We start from the raw sequence: 23,000 nt of genomic DNA, 5'->3' as shown, positions 1-23,000 counted from the left end.
TCTGCTCAGCGGGGAGCCTGCTTCTCTCTCTCTCTCTTTGCCTGCCTCTCTGCCTACTTGTGAACTCTGTCAAATAAATAAATAAAATCTTAAAAAAAAAAAGATGCCCGAGTGTTTGTTTTTAAATATTTTAAGGCAGACAGGAGTTAGAGCATATGTAGCTCTCCATAAACGCAGTCTTCAACTGTCCTTGGCTACCAGCCTGACAACAATATAAGGTTCTATTTATGGAGATATAAACTAATGCATATCCTTGCACACTTTTAAGTGTTAGACATTCCTCCTTTCCACTATGAGTTTTTAGCTGCTAAAATCCAGGTGGAATTTGAAACGACTCCTATTGGTATGACAAACCAAGAGCAGCTTTTACCAGGATATCAAACACACACGCGCGCGCGCGCAGGCACACACGCACATAAGCATAACAGGAAAAATCTGAGTTAAGATTGGTGGCTACTATCAATGTCAACATTATACTGGTTTTGAAAGATGTTGTCTTTGGGAAGAACTGGGTAAAGGGTACACAAGGGCTCTCTATTATTTCTTCCACCTGCACACATAGCTACAATTCTCTCCATACAAATCTCGATTTTGAAATGCCGCTCCAACACAGAAAATCTAGAATGCTTCAGAATTCAACTGGAGACGTTTCCAAAGAAAACAGGAAGGAAGAGGGTGAGGAAGTAAGTGAAAGAGAAGTCAAGGAGGAGTGAACATGAAACGTCACAGTGGGAAAGATGACTACATTACGCCGCACTCTCTGAAAACACAAGCACATATCCTCACAGTCTACTTCAGGTTACAGTGTCAAAGAGTAAAAGGTTTATACAAAACCTAGTTCAAGTCCTTGGATTTTAAAGATCTGAAACATGAGGCTCAGAAAATAATTTGCCAAACTTGAAAACTTTTAGGAAAAAAAGGCAACTAGCGCTCCAGTTTTGGCACAGCCAAGAATTACTTCAACAAGATAAATAAAGCACTAACTGTAAAGAGACTGAAATTTTAACTACATTAAAATTAAGAACCTGCTTATTAAAAGACAGCAAACAAAATAGTAAAAGGACAAGTCACCAACTGAGACTGTATCTGCAACAAATATAACCAACAAAGGATTAATGCCCCAATAGAAAAAGGATTCACAGGGGCGCCTGGATGGCTCAGATGGCTAAGTGTCTGTCTTTGGCTCAGGTCATGATGTCCAGGTCCTGGGATCGAGCCCCAAGTCTGGCTCCCAGCTCAGCAGGGAGCTTGCTTCTCCCTCTGCCCCCTCCCCTCACATGAATAAATAAAATCTTTAAAAAAAGGATTCATAAGGGGCGCCTGGGTGGCTCATTGGGTTAAAGCCTCTGCCTTCGGCTCAGGTCATGATCTCAGGGTCCTGGGATCGAGCCCCGCAATGGGCTCTCTGCTCAGCAGGGAGCCTCCTTTCCTTCCTCTCTCTCTGCCTGCCTCTCTGCCTGCTTGTGATCTCTGTCAAATAAATGAATAAAATCTTTTAAAAAAAGGATTCATAATTATAATTCAGTCTGAAAAAGATAATCAACCCAATAAAAACAGTCAAAAGACATAAATACTTCAGAAGGGAAACATAAACGATCCATAAACATTTGCAAAGATGCTTAACTTTATTAGTAATCAGAGAATTGGCAAAAAATAAGAAATCAGACAATACCAAGTGTCAAAAAGTACGAAGCAACAGGAATTCCCCCATTGCTAATGGGATTGTATATTGGTCAAACCACCTTGGAGAACAATTTGACCTCTTCTTGTACAGCCGCACATTTCAAGACCTGTCGTTAAGTGCGCATGTCTTATATTTACGCCCAAGTGTGTGTGCTTAGATGTTATCTGCAGCCTATACATACCATGCACAGACTCACAGGGGTAAAACCCATTATTTTATACATATATATATAATCTCAAAAGACACGTATCTTCTGATAATAAGAGGAAAAAAAAAAAACACCTGCAAAGCACCTGAAGGTCCACGGACAGAATAATGAATAAATTCTGGTACATTTCCAAATCAGTATTACTCTGTAGTGACAATGAATGAACTATAGCTACATAAAACCTTATAAGGAATCACAGAAATATAATACTGCGTAAGAGAAAAACAGTATACCATCTCTGTAAGGCTCAAATTAAGAAAACAAAACAGGGTGGGAGGTTGGGGTACCAGGTGGTGGGTATTACAGAGGGCACGGATAGCATGGAGCACTGGGTGTGGTGAAAAAATAATGAATACTGTTTTTCTGAAAATAAATAAATTGAAAAAAAAACTTAAAAAAAAAAAGAAAACAAAACAATGTATTATCTAGGTTTGCATACATGTGTTAAAGCTATTTCTTAAAGCCAATGGAATGACTCCTAGAAATAGTTGTTACAAAGTAGAAGGGAGACAGGACGATATGGAGGAGAGACAGGGGGATGACACAAGAAGGTAACACATAGGTAGGTGGAATTATACTGGGAACAGTCTCATCTTCAAGTTAGGTGGTAGGAATATAGGTATTCATCTTATTATTATGCATACATTTCACATATATTCTGTAAGTACCAATCATTACATTTTATGAAGATAATTTCTTTAATATGGAAGTGGTGGTGAATGGAGGCACCAGGACAGCAAAGTTTCCGGCCCCATTCCTAAGAAAACTTCCACAAGGCTAGGTGTGTGTATTGGGAACTAAAAGAGACAACTAAAAATAATTAATTAATTAATTAATTTTAAAAGAGAGAGAGAGACAACTATTGATGCAACATGAATTTCACGACTACTGAAATTATTAATTCCAAACATGTACTCTATAAATCCATTAATGTCTTTTGACTGGTTTCATTTGATTTTGATTACATTGCTTTCATTAGTTATCTTTAATATGTCATATGTAATATGTCTAAATTTGCACAAGAGTATTTCAAAACAGGGATATATATATTCTACTGATACTTTCCATTAAGGTCTAGGGTCTAACCTAAATAAACAAATGACTATGACTTTTAAAAAAGATTTACAGAACTCCATTTCAGGAAACTGCTCCCTTTCCCTGGCTATTATCCTCTGGTTGAATCAATGACTGTAATAAACAAAGCAAGTACCAAATTCTGCTCCACTATACTATTGGTTCTAAAATTTACACATAATACATTATATGTTTATAAAAAATAAGAAAATAAAATTTACACATACGGATTGCCTACTTACTGCACCCTACTGTCTCCTAGCGGCTGCTACTCAGCCAATCCAAGGGCTGCCTCCCTATCTACTATCTAACCCTATCTACTACCGTGCAGCTAATCGTGTTCATGGAGTACCCACGAGTAAGAGTGTCTTTGGGAAAAAATGTCAGGTGGCCACTAGCAAAAAAAGGCAGGGCTGGTGCTCCCCAGGAAGCCTGCCCATCATATCTTAGCATTACCAAAAATGCTCTCCTCCACTACGGCTGTTGGCCAAAGGCCAATATATTCAGAGTTGAGTTTAATTCTAGAACATAGTACTAACAAAGGCATGGGACTACATTTGATCCCCAATCATTCAGGGCAGTGTAAAACCAAAAAGGTTAACCACTATTAAAAGCCAATGAAGAGGGACGCCTGGGTGGCTCAGTTGGTCGGACGACTGCCTTGGGCTCAGGTCATGTTCCCAGAGTCCCAGGATCGAGTCCCACATCGGGCTCCCACCTCCATGGGGAGTCTGCTTCTCCTTCTGACCTTCTCCTTGCTCATGCTCTCTCTCACTGTCTCTCTCTCAAATAAATAAAAATAAAATCTTAAAAAAAAAAAAAGCCAATGAAGAGCATGAACAGCCTAAAATTTGTCATGGTTCCCATTCAAAGTATAGACATATTAGTCTACACTCATTAAAGAAACTTAAGTTTGAGATACAGTCACATGAGCAATCAAGAGACAAAGGCCTGAAGAATAACACTGATAAACAACCCAACAGAAAACAACAACAAAAAAATTCCACTGCTTGACTGTAGAGCTTAAAACATATACTACACAATTATAAAGCTAGGAGAAAACTTAAATATAGATGACCCAAGAGCACTCACAGTTCACAGAAGAGGAAATGGGAAGACATAGATGACAGAGCTGGGCCCGGAATTCCCTATTTCTGAACTCCCATTCACTGAATAATCTTGGACAAGCCACTTGTCCTCTCTCTGTCCATTTCCTCTGCTGTAAAATGAAGAGGCTGGACAACCGGATGGCCTTTAAGACTTTTTACCAGTTTTAGGACTCGCTGAGCCTTTACAGACTGTGTAGCAGTCTGAGCCCCTCATCTGATGGATGGAAAGGGTAGCAAATTAGTTATTTATGGTAAGGTCTTTCATTCTTGATCTATATACACTTTAGACTGTTCATTCATCTTCACATGATCATGTAAGTGTGATGGTTAATTGTACGCATGATCCTGACTGGGCCATGTAGTGCCCAGATACTTGGTCAAACATTCTGGGTGTGTCTGTGAGGGTATTTTTGGATGAGATTAATATCTAAATTGGCAGAGAGAGTAAAGCACGTTGTCCTCCAGAATGCTAGTGGACCTCATCCAATCAACTGAAAGCCCGAAGAGAACAGAATGACTGGCTCCCCTCCCTGGCCTCCCCGCTCCCAAGGAGGAAACTCCTCCTGCCTAATAGCTTTTGTGAGCTGGAACATTGGTTGAACCTGCCTTTGGACTCAAACCGAAACACTGGCTCTTTAATTCGAACTTCCATGTCAGCTCTCCTGGTTGTCAGGTCTTCCCACCTCAGACTTTACACCATTGGCTCTCTTGGGTCTCTAGGTTGCTAACTGCAGGACTTAAGACTTGTCAACTTCCATAATCCTGAGTCATTTCCTTAAAATAAGTTTATATGTCTACACATACCTATGAAGTACTAATATATGTATACAGAAATTTATTTACATTTATACATACAAATAATACTAAACATTAAATCCATAGGTATTACATATCTGTAAACACACACGCACACATACACACACAGCCTACTGACTCTGTTTTCTCTGGAAAAGCCTATCTACAATAAGCAAATGCATATAATGAACGATTGCTTGTAAAGCACTTAAAACAATGCCAGGGACTTACCACTCTGGTTTTAACTGTTATTATAATGATAAGAAGACAAGGACAACTTACAACTAAATTCCACAAACCTGCGACAAGTCACATGCCAAGGATCAGTACAAGGCACTGACTGGAAAAATTATTTCTGCACACACCATAACAGAACACAAATGCCTATATGGAAGGTAAAATGAAAAGTAAAAAAATAATAAAGAAAATCCATTTAAATTTTGATCCATATAAAATAACAAGATTATTTCCATCCTCGTGTATTAAGGGCTTAGATCAGGCACTGAGGCATTAGTGACACAGCAATAAGCAAAAACGGTCACAGTTCTTACCCTCATGAAACACTATGTAGAGGGAAGGTTGATACTAAATATGTTAGCAAAGGAAATTAATATACAAATGTAAAGCCAATTGTGTTAAGAGTATAAAGAAAAGGTTCATGAGGCTATGAGAAGCTGCAAAGCTGGCAATGTCTGAGGGAAGGACAGGGACAGCTTCTTTGGGGAAATGATCAAGCTGAGCTCTGGGAAATGTGTAAGAATTGAGGCCACTGACTGCCATAGAGAAGCTTACCAGACAAGAGAAATGATATATACAAAGGTCCTGCGGCAGAAAGCACACACAAATTGAGGAATATTTTTTGCAGCAATAGAAAAATCCACCCTAAAATCCATATACAATCTCCAGAGACCCTGGATAGCCAAAACAATCTTGAAAAAGAACAGGGGCACCTGGATGGCTCAGTCAGTTACAATCCTCACTCTTGATTTTGGCTCAGGCCATGATCTCAGTTGTGGGCTTGATCCCCATGTTGGGGCCCAGACTCAGCATGGAGTCTGCATGTCCTTCTGCCTCTGCTCCTCCCCCTGTTCTCTCTTTCTCAAATAAATAAATAAAATCTTAAAAAAAAAAAAGAACACACACACACACAAAAAGAACACGAACAAAGTTGGAGGCCTCATTCTTTGTGATTTCAAAAGATATCACAAAGCTACAGTAATGAAAACAATATAGTATAGGCATAAAGACAGGCACACAGACCAATGGAATAAAATAGAATCCAGAAATAAACCCTCATGTATATGGTCAAAGATCTTCAAGAAGGATGCCGAGGCTGCTCAACGAGTAAAAAAGAATCTTTTCAGCACATGGCACTGGGAAACTGGATATCCACATGGAAAAGAATGAAGTTGGATTCTAACACCACATACAGAAGTCAATTCAAAATGGATTAAAGACCTGAATGTAAGACCTAAAAGGATAAACATCGTAGAAGAAAACACAGGGGAAAAGCTTCATGACACACTGGATTTGGTAATTATTTCTTGGATATACCACTAAAAAGCCCAAGAAACAAAAGCAAAAAGACAAATGGGACATCAAATTAAAAAACTACTATGCATCAAAGAAAACAATCAACAAAGTGAAAAGGCAACCTATGGAATAAAAGAACCTATCTGGAAATCACATATCTGATAAAGAGTTAATATCTAGAGTATATAAGGGTTAATATCTAGAATATATAAAGAACTGCCAACAACTAAACAAAAACTCAAATACCTTGGTAAAAAATTGGGAAACCACTTTGAATACACATTTCTTCAACGATAATCAAATGGCCAAAAGCATGCGAAAAGATGCTTAACATCACTAATCATCTGAGAAACGCAAATCTAAACCACAATGAAATATCACCACACACCAATTAAAATGGCTCCTATCCAAAAAAAAGCACTGACTAGGATGGAGAAGTTGGAACCCTTCTGCTATGGTGATGGAACGTAACACGGTTTGGCTACTATGGAAAACTTCAGAGGGGCCTCAAAAAATTAAACATAAAACTACCATATGATTTAGCAATTCTACTTCTGGGTATATAGCCCAAAGAATTAAAATCATTATCCTGAAGAAGTATTTATGCACCTCTGCTAACAGCAGCATTATTCACAATAGTCAAGAGGTGGAAACAACCCAAATATCCATCAATGAATGGACGGATAAACAAATGCGGTATATACATCAAGACTTAGAAAAGAAGAAAGTCGGGGCGCCTGGGTGGCTCAGTGGGTTAAAGCCTCTGCCTTCAGCTCGCGTCATGATCCCAGGGTCCTGGGATCGAGCCCCACATCGGGCTCTCTACTCTGCGGGGAGCCTCTCTCCTCCTCTCTTTCTGCCTGCCTGTCTACTTGTGACCTATCAAATAAATAAATAAAATCTTTAAAAAAAAAAAGTCCTGTCACATGCTACCACATGGATGAAGCTTGAGGACATTACACTCAGTGAAAAAAGCCAGTCACAAGAAGAAAAATACAGTATGACTCCATTCATACAAGGTATCTAAAGTAGTTAAATTCATAAAATAGAAATTAGAATGCTAGTCACCAGGGGCTTAAGAGGAGGAGAGGTGAAGCAAATGAGGGAAATGAGGGGCTGCTGTTTAATGGGTAAAAGTTTCAGTTTCGCAAGATGAAAAAGTTCTGTGTATCTGTTGCACAAGAATATGATGACACTTAACACTACTGAATTATACAACTAAAAAAGTTGAGGATGGCAAAGTTTATGTTACGTGCTTTTTACCACAATTTAAAAAATTTTTTTAAACTTTTTAAGAGATTTATTTATCTATTTTAGAGGGGGTGAGGGATTAGAAAGAGATAAAGATACTCCAAGCAGACTCCAAGCTTAGTGTGGAGCCCCATGTAGGGCTCGATCTCATGTCCCTGAGGTCATGACTGGAGTGGACACCAAGAGCCAGATGCTTAACTGACGGCACCATCCAGGCACCGCCCCCCAAGTTTTTTTCTCTTAAAAAAGGTAAGAAGTGGAGAAGAGCTGTAGGAAAGTTCAGCAGTTCCTCAAAAAGTTAAAGAACTACCATATAATCTAGCAATCCCGTTCCTAGGTATATACCGAAGAGAACTGAAAACATATGCCCACACAAAAACATGCACAAAAATGTTCAAAACAGCAGCATTATTCATATTGACCATAAAGTATAAATAATCCAAACGCCTATCACCTGATCAATGGATCAACAAAAATGTGGTATATCCATTCAGTGGATTACTGAGCCACAGAAAGGGATGAAGTACTGATACGTGCTACAACATGGATTAAAAAACCTTGAGAGGGGCACCTGGGTGGCTCAGTGGGTTAAGCCTCTGCCTTCGGCTCAGGTCTTGATCTCAGGGTCCTGGGACTGAGCCCCACACTGGGCTCTCTGCTCGGCAGGGAGCCTGCTTCCCCCTCTCTCTGCCTGCCCCTCTGCCTACTTGTGATCTCTCTGTGTGTCAAATAAATAAATAGTCTTTTAAAAAAAAAACCTTGAGAACATCCTACTAAATGAAAGAAGTCAATTACCAAAGACCAAATATTGTAGGAGTCCATTTACACGAAATGTCCAGAACAGGCAAATCCACAGTGATGATTAAGTAAATGGGTGTTTGCCAGGGCCTCAAGGGAGCGATTGGGACTAACAGCTAATAGGTACATGTTTTCTTTTTGGGGTGATGAAAATGTTCCTGAATTAGACTGTAGTAACAGTTATACAGAATAGTTAATATGCTAAAATCCACTTAATGATGAATCACTAAATTCTATACCTGAAACTAACATTGTAACTGGAATTTAAACAAAAACGTGAAGAAAAGAAAACAAGGCATACACTTTAAAAGAGTGAATTGTTGGGGTACCTGGGTGGCTCAGTCAGTTAAATGTCTGCCTTAGGTCCAGGTCATGATCTCGGGGTCCTGGGATGGGACCCCGTGTCAGGCTCCCTGCTCAGCGGGGAGTCTGCTTCTCCCTCTTCCCCTGCCCCTATCCACAGCTCATGCTCTCCCCCTCTCTCAAATAAATAAAATCTTAAAAAAAAGATAAAATGGTGAATTGTTTGCTACGTGAATTCTATCTCCATTTTTAAAAGTGAACAACAACCAAAAAAAAAAAAAAACAGTGAAAAAGAGTACAAGCTTATACTGGTCAGGTTTTTATCCAGGGAGCAGAAGAAAGTCACTGAGGGCTTTCAGATACGCATTTGTACAAGATCTTTCTGGTGCTGCGTGGCGGATACATTGGAGAGGGCAAGAGTGGATGAGATCATCCATTGCCAATGGCCTGGGTAAGTGACAGTGGCAGCCTGAACTTGGATGGCAGTCGAGATGGACATGCAGAGAAGTGGACATCTTTGAGAGCTCTTTCAGAAACCAAACCTACTAGATGTGCTGTGAAGGAGATAAAGGGAAAGGCAGTATTAAGGATGACTACTAGGTTTTTAGCTCGAACAAGTGGGTCAGGGATAATGTCATTTACTGAAAGAGGAAGACCGAAGGAGGAACAAATATGAAAGAGATGTTGATCATTTGGAAGAGAGTTAGCAGTTGTGATGAGAAAAATGAAAGTGCATCAACATCGTGTGGATATACACGTGTTGAGGGAGTAAGATGCAATGCGTGTTCCAGTAACACACAATGACATGGTCAAGTGTGAATGTCTACTGAAGACCCATGTTGTCTAGCGGTAGTGAAACAGGTTACTGTAAGGACCAAGGCCTGATCCCTATCTTTTTAAAATCCAGTCATACCTTGGAGAGCCTGCAGGGTCAGTTCCAGACCACAACAATAAAGCAAATACCACAATAAAGTGAGTCACATTAATTTTCCAGTTTCCCAGTGCATGTAAAAGTTATGTTTACTGGAGTGCCGGGCAGGCTTGATCTCGGGGTTGTGAGTTTGAGCGTGCCCACCATGGGTGTAGAGAGGACTTAAAATCTTTTTTAAAAAATTATGTTTGGGGCACCTGGGTGGCTCAGTGGGTTAAAGCCTCTGCCTTCGGCTCAGGTCATGATCTCAGGGTCCTGGGATCGAGCCCCGCATCCGGCTCTCTGCTCAGCAGGGAGCCTGCTTCCCCCCCCCCCCGCCTCTGCCTGCCTGTCTGCCGACTTGTGATCTTTGTCTGTCGAGTAAATAAATAAAATCTTTTTTAAAATTATGTTTACAATATGCTGGGGTCTTTTAAGTGTACAATAACATTAACAATGTACATACCTTAATTTTAAAATTTTATTGCTAAAAAGTTCATTGCTAAACACATATTCTAACCATCACCTGAGCTTTCAGCCAGTCACAATCACTTCACAGACCACCACAACAAATATTGATGAAAATGTTTGAAATACTGTGAGAATTACCAAAATGTGACAAGAGACACAAAATGAGCAAGTGCCGTTAGAAAAGTGGGGCTATCAGACAGGCTCAACACAGGGTTGCCATAAACCTTTGATCTGTATCTACAAAGCACAGTAAAACGAAGCACAATAAAGAGAGGTATGCCTATAAATGACCATCACTACTCGAGATAATAACCTCTACCACAATGTCCCCACGTAGTAAAAGTTTAAAGTATGCACTCCTTAGATAAGCAGGACAAATAACCATGTATCACATGAAGCAGTGTCTTGAAATATTACCCCAGCTGCTTCCATCCTGGCTCCTACCTTACTGCTCCTGCCCGAAATCAGAAGACTGATAACCACCATCACTGGAGTCATGGATTTCGGAAGAGTCCACAGGGAAATTCCTGTCGCTATTGTTTTGAAGACTGAATGCTGCCTGAAATCCATTTTTAGTTTTCCCTCTTTTCAAGTTTAAATTTCACCACAGCAAACATAAGGCATCGAAGACCAAGGTTGTGGTCTTTCTCCAGCAGCTGGAGGTGGAACCCGTGCTCTCTAAGTTGACAGGTTTTGCTGCTCTAAGTCCCATAAGCAATAACTTGGTCCAAATTCTCCGGTAATTGCTTCTTTCTGTAATGAGGCTGCCTGGCCCTAAAATTCCATAAACTTCAATACTTTGGGTCCCTTACTACCCAGTTCATAGGCTACCTCCTCTACAAATGCCCCCCTCCACCCCGGCAGAGTGAGATTCAGCGCCCCCTTCTGAAAGTGGGCTGCACTTACCATGTGTGCCTCTATAAAAGGATAGCAGGGGCACCCAGGGGGATCAGTGGGTTAAGCCTCTGCCTTCGGCTCAGGTCATGATCTCAAAGGTCCTGGGATGGAGCCCCACATCGGGCTCTCTGCTCAGCGGGAAGCCTGCTTCCCTTCCTCTCTCTCTGCCTGCCTCTCTGCCTACTTGTGATCTCTCTGTGTCAAATAAATAAGTAAAATCTTTTAAAATAATAAAATAAAAGGATAGCAGCGAGGACTGATGACCAAATGCCTCATAAGGAGGCTGGTCTTGTATGTGATCTTCCATCTCTAACAGACTCCAAGTTCTGCAGACCAGGGCTGTGCCTTACATACTTCTACAGCACAAGGAAGGCAAGAGTGTACCAAGGAAGCTTGTGAATCACACAAATGTTTTCAGAAAAGAAGCCAAAGTTAATTGTGCACTATACTATAGATCCCTTAATCCATATTATTGCAAACTACATTAACTGTGAAGCTTAAAGAACATCCCCACTGCTTACACAACAGGTGTAGCTTACGTAATCTGCTCTACGCAGCTGTTCCTTATTTGTGACAGTTCGCTCCTGGCTTCTGCTCCCTGTTGATCTGGAGGATTACTACATCCTTCAGTACGAGTTCCTGATTCATTCCTGGCCTAAATCATAAACAATTATTAATTTTCCTTTTTGATAACAGCAAAAAAAAAGGGCTGAAACTTAAGAATAAGCAGAGATATCCCTGGGGTTTTTCATGACTGTAAAAACTCTCCTGGATGCAAACAGTATTTATAAATATTGCCATAAAATTCATTTATTAATCCAAGAATTTTGTTCTTTGTTTTTTTTCTTTTGGCAGGTTTTCCCTATATAGTCATCCTACACTAAATACTCTTCAGTAATGTCTGCACTTTGGAACTGGGTGACCTCCCACCCCCAAATTTTTGAACCCGCTGCCTATGAGCTAACAGCCAGCCATGCATAGAATGCGATGAGGTAATGATGCAAATGAGTGTTGGAACTATGGGTAAATGAATGGAACAAGGAGCAAGGGGTCGTAACAAAAATCCGAAAGTCAGGAAAAAATGAAAATCCACGAACTTGGTGATGCTCCAGAGAGGAAACCAGCAAGTGTTGACGCTAAACTGGCAGAAACATCAATACTTCCTGGCTCCCCCACTGGGGGCATCAAGTTCCCAGCGGCAGGCTGCTCTTCTGCTGCAAGTGACAGAAAGTGAATACATTCGACAATATGAAACAGGATGACCCATAATCCGGAAGCATGGCTGCGGGCAGCAAACAAAAGGCGGTGGTGGTTGCTGGGCATCTCAGCCTCAACTCTGCCGCGGCTGAGCTGGATGACCGTGGGCAAGTCATTTCCCTTCATTGACAAATACCAGTATCTCCCAACAGTACCGTGTAGGAAAGAGTTAACAGAGCGGGCCTGAGACTGCTTTTCTTTAAAAAAAAAAAAAAAAAAGGCCTGCTTACAAAGCTGGTATCCAGCTGCGGATTTGGATTTGGATCTTGGGAAGGTTCCCACCACCAAAGGTTCCCATCACCTGAAATGGTTAAGAGTAGCCAGTTGTGCCTAAATTCTTGGTTTAGGCTAAATCCTGTCTTCCTTCTGGGAGTCTGGAATTTTGGCAGATACCGGGCAGGGGGCGTGTACATGACCAGGTTCCAGTAAAAACTCTGGGCACAGAGTCTCTAATGAGCTTCCTTGGTAGACAACACATTAAACAAGTTATCACAACTCGTTGCTGGAGGAATTAAGCACAACCTGTGTGACGCCGGTGGGAGAGGACCATGGAAGCTGCACCTGGTTTTCTCCAGACTTGGCCCCATGCGCCCTTTCCCTCTGCTGACTTTGCTTTGTATCCTCTTGCTCTAATAAATCATAGCTGGGAGCAGAACTATATGCTAAGTCCTATGAGTTCTGCCAAGAAGCCAGGAAACCTGAGTGTGGCTGGGGAACGTCTGACACAACTGGAATAGTGGGGAGAACTCTACCAAACACAGTCCCAACAGACTCATGAAGTAGTACCACGTTCATTCTGTAGATGAGGAAAAGTGAAGTTGAGGCAGGTGAACAGAGCGTGTACACAGAAAATAAATATTTCAATGTTTATGTCATGGGTGTTCTGAAATCTCAGTGAATTCCAGAACCATCTGGAATGCTTGCTAAACAGGTGGTTATCAGAGACCTATCACCTGAGACTCGGATTCAGGAGGCTTGAGTCTTAGGACTCTGTTTACAAAAGCAGCCCAGATGATTTCAGTGCAAGAAGTCCAAAGACGACATTTTGATCAATGCACTGATGTGCCCAATTTCCCAAGCTGAGAAGTAAATGGCAGGACTAGAACTTGCACCAACCCTTTAACAAGGCTGAGTCTCTTTTCACAACAAAACTGCTTCCAAATCCCTTAAACTCCACAGTTCCTTTGGTCAGCTGTCTTCTCGCTACAGATACCCAACCAACCAATGGCAATGAGGTGCAAAAAGTATTTTACATTCCCAGCACCAAATACTAAGTGATATCCTGAATTAAAATAATGCACACTTACCAAGGAAAGTCAAAAGATATACAGCTCTTGAAGAGTTAACACTGCAGCTTTGTTTTTTCAGAAAAGACTTGATGTGCTGGTGGCGACAGAAAATATAAGCTTATGAACGGCATTTAACAAAAAGAATATAAATTTGCTTATAATTTTAGGGCGTCTGGGTGGCTCAGTGGGTTGAGCCGCTGCCTTCGGCTCAGGTCGTGATCTCAGGGTCCTGGGATCGAGTCCCGCATCGGGCTCTCTGCTCAGCGGGGAGCCTGCTTCCTCCTCTCTCTCTCTGCCTACTTGTGATCTTTCTCTGTCAAACGAATAAATAAAATCTTTAAAAAAAAATTTGCTTATAATTTTAGAAGTTGAGGGCAGTACATTAATTACAGCTTTTTATGTATGGCCAAGGTAGGGGGAGGTGCTAAAGATAATCTTTGGAATTAAGAAAACAGCCTCATAGAAATGCTAAAGTTTGGGGCGCCTGGGTGGCTCAGTGGGCTAAGCCGCTGCCTTCGGCTCGGGTCATGATCTGAGGGTCCTGGGATCGAGTCCCGCATCGGGCTCTCTGCTCAGCAGGGAGCCCGCTTCCCTCCCTCTCTCTCTGCCTGCCTCTCCATCTACTTGTGATTTCTCTCTGTCAAATAAATAAATAAAATCTTCAAAAAAAAAAGAAATGCTAAAGTTTTTCTGATTATTTTTTAAGCAGGCATGAAAAAAATATTATTTTTTCTGATCATTTTCACCTGAGACTACTGATTCTGTAGTTCTGTAGATCTGTTAACTGGGTTAACAATTCAGTTCAAAACAATACCAGAAGTATTTATTGAGCATCTACTGTTTACTTGAAGCTACACTAGCTGCAAGATCATTATCAAGAAGACTCTGATTTTTCCAGTAATACCTAGGCAAAGAAGAAACTCGAAAAATACAGCCAACGTAATACTTTTATAATGAAGGAGGCTAAAAAAACAAATATGCTTGAACAGTATAGGCCTCACTAATCCTCCTATATTCTATTAAATATATATGGGGCAAAAAAAAAATTGATGGCGATCTGTACTTCACAAATACAGATTAACCTCCCAAATCTGGATATCCACAGTCCAACATTATCTATAAGCCAGATAATCAAGAAGTCAGCCAAACCAGCAATCCATCCATACACTGCAGAACCGAGGGGCTATCTGCCAGTGTGCTGGCATAGGGCAAACCACACCATATCTGCAGTGCTGAGTGCTCATTCATCATTAAACTGCGGTAGTGTTAACATACGCTGCAGTCATGCTAATGTTTGTTTTACAATCACCACTGATCCACCCTTGAACCAAGCCAAGAAGGTTAAGTGTGAAGTGAACAGAAACAAACTTGAAAATGCACCTAATTCACCTACGGAAGCCCAGAGACTCCCTCCACCCAATCAGAAAAGTCTCAATCTCAGAGTCCAGATGCAAAAGATTAATCTGTATAAAACACTACAGATGTACAAGAAACTCCACCTCCTTGGTGGGGAAAAAAAACCCCACAAAAAACAGTATTTTTATTTTGTGTCCCATGCTTTCACCCTCTTTGGAGAGAACTGATCAACAGTGTTAGACAAGCAATCAGCCTTGATGATGTGTCCCATCAACCAGTATATGAATTCACTCATGGGCTAGTTCTTTGCGTATCATCCAGACTTAGGGAAGCTGAACCCATAGCCCAGCTGGTGGTTAACCAGTAGAAGAAGAAAACAAGCTCATTCCGAGAGCTGCATCAGTATGAAAATGGCTGCTTCACCTGCCCAAATCTCACCTTTGCTACAAGTTCATTAAGAGCACTGGAAACTACCTGATTTGTGAGCACTCAATACTGCCCACTAATAGAGGTGTGAATTATGAGCCGTTAGTCATAAACCAGAGCAAACGGTAAACCTTTACAGAAGGTATTTAGAAGACTTCCAGAATTTTATGTTGCTTAATCAATAAAAAAAAAAATCAGGGGCGCCTGGGTGGCTCAGTGGGTTAAGCCGCTGCCTTCGGCTCAGGTCATGATCTCAGGGTCCTGGGATTGAGTCCCACATCGGGCTCTCTGCTCAGCAGGGAGCCTGCTTCCCTCTATCTCTCTCTCTCTGCCTGCCTCTCCGTCTACTTGTGATTTCTCTCTGTCAAATAAACAAATAAAATCTTTAAAAAAAATCCCTTTAAAAAAAATTTAAAAAAAGGACAGAATTTGTTTTCAGGCTTTTTAATATATAATTTAATAGTAAGTGAATAAATAGTATTTATTTCAAGTAGTAGTGACTTTTCCCAAAAATAGGTTTCCTACCTTACACAGAATCAGACTAGCATCTATTTGCAAGGAGCAGTATGCCATGCATCGGTCATATTGAAGGGTCAAACGCAACAAATTCCTTTTTAATCTGTAATCCAAACAACCCGGATATAACTGAGATTGCACACTATTTTCGGTAGAGGAAAAAAAAAGGCAAGTAAGCATACAACAGTAACTTCTTCATGAAAATCAAGCTTCATGGTACATTAAAAATGTGTTAGACATAGGGTAGTCACCATGTCCTCTGTACCTACAGCCATGCATGTAATGATGATTAAAGATTCTGAAGACAGGGACTTTGACTCGCTCACCCATGTGTCCACAGGGCCTACCATAGTGCCCTATACACAGTAGGTGCACCGTGAATATTTGCTGAAAGAAATAATGCTCTGCAAGATCATAAAATAACATAAATCATCTAATAAAGATTATACTACGGTCAGTAGAGTTTAAGCATCAGATGTATTTATTCTAGTCATTTAGAAAACTGATAATCAGTATATGGTATACCCCAATGTTTAGGTCTGATCACTCAATTCCAGTATGTGTGTGGGCCCGGGGCAGGGGGGTCCCGTCCACTCCAAAAAGCAATTCTCAGACCAGACACCAGCTATGGTGTCTTACAGTGTCAATTCTGAGAAGTACCCAGACAGCATCAGATCGCTCCAGTTAAGGGCTCAGTCCTACAAGACTACCCACACTTCCCTAAACTTCAGACGCCAGTCCCAAGTCCTCATGACCATCTGTACTTCGGACCACATGACTGCCAACTGGAGGATGCAGAGACCCCCACCTTGAGTTTCAGCCTCCAGACACAAGTCCACAGCTTCCTCCTCAGCTTCTATTAATTTGCTAGAGCCACTCACAGGATTCAGAGAAACATTTTCCCAGCTTACTGGTGCACCATAAAAGGATTTAACACGGAAACAGCGGGATGGAAGAGCAGCACAGGGCATGGTCTGGGGTAAGGGCCCGGAGCTCCCATGTCCTCTCCAGGTGGACCACTCTCCCCAAATTTCCACATGTTCACCAACCTGGAAGGTCTACCAAACCCTGTCCTTTTGGGTTTTTATGGAGGCTTCGTTAGAGGTACGACTGATTAATTCACTGGCCAATGGCGACAGAACTCAATCTTCAGGTCCTCTACCCTCCCCCGGAGGGTGGGCCTCAAAGTTCCAACCCTCTGATCACAAGGTTGGATCCCCAGGCAACCAGTCCCCCCAACCAGAGGGGCTTTCCCAAAGTCACTTCATTAACATAACAAAAGACACTTTTTATTGCTTTTATCACAGGAAATTCCTAGGATTTTAGGAGCTCTGTGCCAGAAACAGGGACAGAGACCAAATGTGTGTATACTTGTAAGGTTTGTGTGCATGAAAAAATACTGCAATACACACACCTGAATAAATGTCTAAACATAATAAAACGAACTCATCAATATTTTCCAGGCTCAAAAAAAAATTTTTTTTCCAGGCTCAGCAATGTCAGGCCAAGGGTTTTAGTAAAATAAAAGAGGGGGGGACGGGGACTGATGACGACAAAAGCTTAATTACCTTGATAACTGAAGGAGGAAACCGGGAACCTTCTTGCTCCAAAAAAGAAGAAAAAAAAAAAAAAAGAAAGGAAGGAAGGAAGGAAACGGAACACCAATTCTAGAATTATTTTATTTACTGCCTCCAATATTGCTTCACTGGACTGGCCTTGCCTTGGATTCAAAGTAATAAATTAGCTACTGATATCATTATTTTTAATATTTTTGGTCTGATTCTGAATTTTCATTCCACCTTACGCACTCTAATTGCTTTCCAGTCCTGGGCTTCTTTGATCCGACGACATTTTCTGTGATCTTACTATATGCTGTATGTTTCATGGAACCAAAGCAGTTTGAGAGCTTCTACAATCAAGAGACAAATGTTTTCCAGTATTTCACACTCACAATTTAAGCTTTCATTTATCAATGACCTAGAAATCCATGACTGTTTAACATCACTCTGATAAGCTAAATTGACGGTATCTACTTGGCCAACTCCCCTGAATCTACTTTACCAAGGAATGTATTATTTTGAATCTTTAGCATGAAATGTCAAAAAGGTCTGGGGTTGGTGGTGCATGCGACAGTTGATCTTGGGAGTTGTGAGTTGGGAGCCCCACGTTGGGTGTGAAAATTATGTAAAAATAACATCTTTTAAAAATGGGGGTGGTTAACTCTTAACTCTTAATGAGAGTTAACCCTAACTCTCATTAAGCCTTTAAACCCATGTGAAAATGCTACTGTAATCCTAGCAATTTTATGAAGAGCAAAAGGATAACATCAAAGTCCCTGACCCCCTAGTCTCAACTAGTCCAGACTTCCAATTAGAAATGTCTTTAAAGGAAATAAGTTGCACAAAGCTACTATTTTTTATTTATTATATTTATGGAAAATGGAGATACTGACTGGGAACAGATGGCACTTTTATTATACTCAGATACCCAACTCTTAAATCTTTTAAGACACCCCCTCCATGCCTAAACCCTAAGATCCCACACCAAATCCACCAAATTTCTACCTTGAAACTGTCAAAAGGAAAGTCATAATTCATCAGGGAAAAAAAGAAGTCAGTTATGAATGGCAATGAAGTCAAGGCCGTATCCTTAAGAAATACAATGAAGTGCTATTTCTTTTAGCTTGAAATTGGAGAACGTGAGGAAATAAATGGTATTTTTAAGACGATTCAGCAAACACTACTGAGCCACAGATGACGCTAACTCCCAAGAGGTATTTACTTCCCACCTCAGGTTTAAAATGCAAAGCCCTATGGCAACATGTATCTAGTTTTCAGTGACCAACAACTACAATCAACACAACTGTAATTTGTCATGTTCAAAGTCAATTTTAGACACGGACAGGTAACACAGAAAACCGCTTAATTCGGAAACAAATTCACAGCCCCATTTCTGAAATATGAAAGCCATCATAAGACAGCACACAACCTGGACCACATCCACATTGCTGTGCAAGTCTCAAAGTCCAACCTGAATCTTGAATTGTAGCCTTCTAGTGGTTTAAATGGGAGTGCTCGTCAAATAATCTCTACCAGGCAAAAGCCGAGGCCAGTGCAGACTTACTGATCTAGGGGAGATAAAATTTGCCCCCTTCCCCAATTCTGAAGTCATTCCTTAGGGGAGTATTCAATAGCATATTTCAAATCCAGTCCAATGGTTTGCAGATTAATTCCTTGCCCTAGGCCTACAGCTCAGATACAACTCCTGAGAAGCTTCCAGCTTCCCAAGACTTACCATAGTCATGGTTGCGCAGGAAAATGTGAGCAGTCGGGTATTTCAGGCGAACAATGAGGTCAAAGCTCATTTCAGTGTGAGCGTAAGTGATTCTCTGCAGAGATCTTGGTCGGGGATGCAAAGTACTGGCCTCAAACCTGCAGGCTGGCTGGCTCCTCGCGACTGCTGCAAATTCTACTGCATGCCCTCGCCTCCTGGGCCAGCCCTGCTTAACGACCAGACTCCCAACGATGCAGATCACTCTCAGCGAAAGAAAAGCCACGGGGGCTTTGAGACCAACACTGGGGTAGTATGCTCTCAAATGCTCAAATCCTTAAAAAAAGAACTGGGGATGTCAGCATCTCAATTTTTAGATAATTCATTATGAACCAGAGTCCAGTTGCTTTCGACTATTCGGGTGCCCTGGGAAAAAGATTATCCTTCTCCAATTATTACAATTAGCTCTATTTGTCACCTTTCCCTTTTCGTCAGCCCCAAACAACACTCTGGGATCACAAGAATCTATGTGAAATAGAACTATGAAGTACAATGCTTTTTTACCTTCTCAGGCTAAATGTGAGAAATCAATTTTAGTCACTTGCTTTGGCAAAGCATCCAGTACAAGTCAATTCTTACAGATTTCAAGATTCTTGATATGTACAACCTCTTTTGCTCTGTGCCACATGTAATCTCCCAATTTCATAAGACAGGTTTCTGGGTGAGGTAAACATTTAGAAAAACATTAACATAGCGCTACTGTGATAATACCCTCAAAAGGGATGTGCAATGATTTCTTTTAGCCAGGGTTCATTTGTGAAAGTTTCAAATGCAGAAAAAAATGAGAGCAAATTCATCCGACGCCTGAAAAATGTCAGCAATGCTTTGATAAGGAATAATCACACGAAAAGGGCGAAATCGACTAGTTCTCAAACATATATTTTAATGGGGATGGGTGAGAGCGCACAGCACTGAACCATTTTTCTGAACGACTGAAAAATCAAAATTTACAGATGAGCCCTTTCCCTCACATCACTGGCAGAAATAAAATCCTATTCCCGCCACCTCATCTTGCAATTAAGGAAGTTGCTACAAATAGCAGCATAGAAGTAAATGGTCCCGGCTTTGCTCCATTCTTAATGTACTCTCTAGGAGTAAACAGGTTACTCAAAAAAGTCAGTAGCTAGAAATCGCTTTTTCCTAAAGCCAAACTCCCACGGAAATGCAGTTCCCCTTTTCTGGGGATCTGCAAGCGGGTAAACGTGGACGGAGAAATCCAGTCGGAGCCTGCCTTTTCTCAACGGGCTCGGTGAGGTTTCAAACGCCGCGGTGCAGCCTCCTCGCGGTCTCCACATTCACCCAGCCCACCCTGACAACTGCCTTCGCTTTTATTATACCCTAAAGGTGAGCTTCTTAGGCGGGGTCTCCAAAGTTTGCTCGGCCTCTGGTCAGCAGACCCCCGGCCGGCCGATCCCCGGGCAACGCCGAGTCCTGCCCTCGCCTCCAGCTCCCTCACTCCCCAGGTCTTTTTTTGGGACACAGTGACAGGTCTAGGTTTACCTCCATGTGCTCGTGGCAGAGGAAACAAAAGAAAGCAACCTCCCTGGTAATAAAACGCCATCTTCGGCTAATTGGCAAACCGAGGGGCCCCTGGACCGGTCCCCCCACGCATCCCACCACCATGCGGGTGGAGGGCGGCCCCCCCGTCGGAGACAGAGTTTGCTACACCCCGGGAAGCTCTGGTTACATTGTCCGGGGGGAGGGGGGAGACTCCGGGAGCCCTACCTGCCTCCCCACCCCGGCCGCCCCGGCAACGTGGTTCAGTGAAAAATCTAAAAGAGGGCGGTGGTGGTGGCTCCCAGGGATGCAACGATCCCTTCAGAAGACTGCTCCGGGGGACCCAGCGAAGGGCTGGCGAGCAAGCAAACCGCACGCGCGGAGCCGCAGCGAGTGTACTTACAAAACGATTAAAGCTCCGGCGGAACATCGCGACGAAGGCTGCCGGGCGCCGAGCTGGGCTCTACTGGGCGGTCTGGGAAGGTGCCGTCCACAAAACACACTGCGGCGTGGGCCGGCGGCGTGAAGCTGTCGGCGAGGCGGGCGGCCCCGCCACCGCCTGCCCTCCTAGGCTCTCGGCGCTTCCCCCGCCCCCCAGCCGCCCGCGCCCTCGCGCCCCGGCGCCCGCGGCCCCCCCCCACCCGCCCCACCGCCCCGCTCCCGCCCCGCCTCACTCACAGCCCGCCCCCGGCCCGCCCGTCCCGGGGGCGGCGGCCCCGCCGCTCCCCCTGGTCTGGCCCCAGCACCGCCGCCCCGCCGCTCCCGCCGCAGCCCGCCGAGAAGGCGAGCCTGGCGCGCGGGGGAGGGAAGGCGGAGGAGCACTAGGCTCCACCCGCGGGGAGGGGGGCGCCCCAATCTCTCCGCCTGCGCCGGGCTCGGCACCCCGCTGTCTGCACTCTTCCCCGGCGCAGCGCCACCGCCCGCCCTCCCTCCCCGCCGGCCTCGGCAGCTAGCCCGCGTGCTTCCGCCCCACTTGGGGCACGGGGGACCCTCCCGGGGCACCCCGCGCCTCACCGCTCCTCAGCCCCACACGACTCCCTTGCCCCGGCCCTAACTCGCCCGCGGCACCGCTTCGCTCGCAGCCCTTTCTGGGTCCGCGGCGGCCGCTCCGCCCCGCGCTTTCGTCCCGCACCGGGGCTGGGGAGCCACGGTGCAGTCCGCCGGCCCGCTCCGAGCACGCGAGGCAGCCCGGCTCCCCGCTCCGTGGCGGGGAGGAGTGGGGACAGGCAGGGCACTGTGGAGACCCCAGCGCGGGCGGGGCGGAGCGGGGGGATTAGTTATGAAAGCCGCCCCCTCCTCATCTGCAAAGGCGCGGGTCTCCCACTACCCTCGCTTCGCTCCGCGCCCACCTACGCGGCTTTCCCTCCTCCAGTTCCTCCTCTCGTCCTGCCTCCCCACCTAAGCCGTCTTACTTCCACTTTCTCTATGAGGTTGTAAAGTCAGGCTTTGTGTCGCTGCTGCTGCGCAGCGGGGCGGGATTTCCCTGCCGCCCCCCCAACCCCAAACCCCTCCCCCTTGGCCCCCTCCCCCGCGCACCTCCCAGAGCATCCTGGGAGTTGTAGTCCAACCGTGCCCCCGTTCTGCCTCGTACTGCGGGCTGGGAGCTCCCCCACTCGCCCGGACGGGGTTTGCCCGGAGGAAGCGGCTGAGACCGCTGGGCCGAAGGGCGCTTCTCGGCACCGGCTGGATGAGGTGGCCCGGAGTGTTCGGTAAAGTCCCGCGGTGAGAACTGTGAGGAGAATAAATGAGGCAAAGCCCTGAATGCCGGGAGCCTTCCCTGGGTCTCGCCGTGTATGCTCCAGGAAACCCTCTCCACGCTCAGCTCCTTGTCTAGAGCTGGAATTTGTGAAACTTCAAAAAATTAAATATGAAACCCGAATCTAGAATTTGCCAGGAGACCGGGCATCCCAACCCCCACCTCAGCCGGTTTGCGCCGCCCCGCCGGCTTGGCCGGAGGCTGCCCGAGAAGAACTTTCAGATTCCTCCGTGGGAGTGAAGAGGAAACAAGTGGAGAGTGGACGAGCCTCCGGCCGCGCCCCATTCTCCTGCCACTTTCGAGCTGGGGACAGGGTCCAGCTACACCACAGGCCTCCCCTCGGGTCGTGAAGGGCCTTTGCTGCTGGGCACAGGCGCTTCTTTTCCTCTCTGGAGCTTACATTCATTTCAACAAAGCTTTACTGGGCATTTCCTTTGCACCAGGCACTGGGCGAGGGGCTGGACACGGCGACTTCTTAAAAGACCTCCCCGACAAGGTGGCTGCAATCCAGTGGGGGACGGGAGAGGTAGCGACAGGCAA

General features: G+C 44.0%; 1 protein-coding gene across 1 annotated transcript in view; it reads right to left on the bottom strand.

Moving 5' to 3' along the window:
• The window catches only part of ATP11C (ATPase phospholipid transporting 11C), a 182,934-nt gene extending 161,658 nt beyond the window's left edge, over positions 1 to 21,276 (bottom strand). Inside the window, exon 1 of the mRNA XM_044235658.1 lies at positions 21,108 to 21,276. Coding sequence (XP_044091593.1) covers positions 21,108 to 21,134 — 27 coding nt within the window. The 5' untranslated portion in view covers positions 21,135 to 21,276. The remainder of the gene's footprint in view (positions 1 to 21,107) is intronic.
• Between the last annotated feature and the right edge of the window lie 1,724 nt (positions 21,277 to 23,000).

The sequence above is a fragment of the Neovison vison genome, chromosome X (assembly GCF_020171115.1).
Source record: "Neovison vison isolate M4711 chromosome X, ASM_NN_V1, whole genome shotgun sequence".
Lineage (NCBI taxonomy): Eukaryota > Metazoa > Chordata > Mammalia > Carnivora > Mustelidae > Neogale > Neogale vison.
This window is presented reverse-complemented; position numbering and strand designations above follow the sequence as displayed.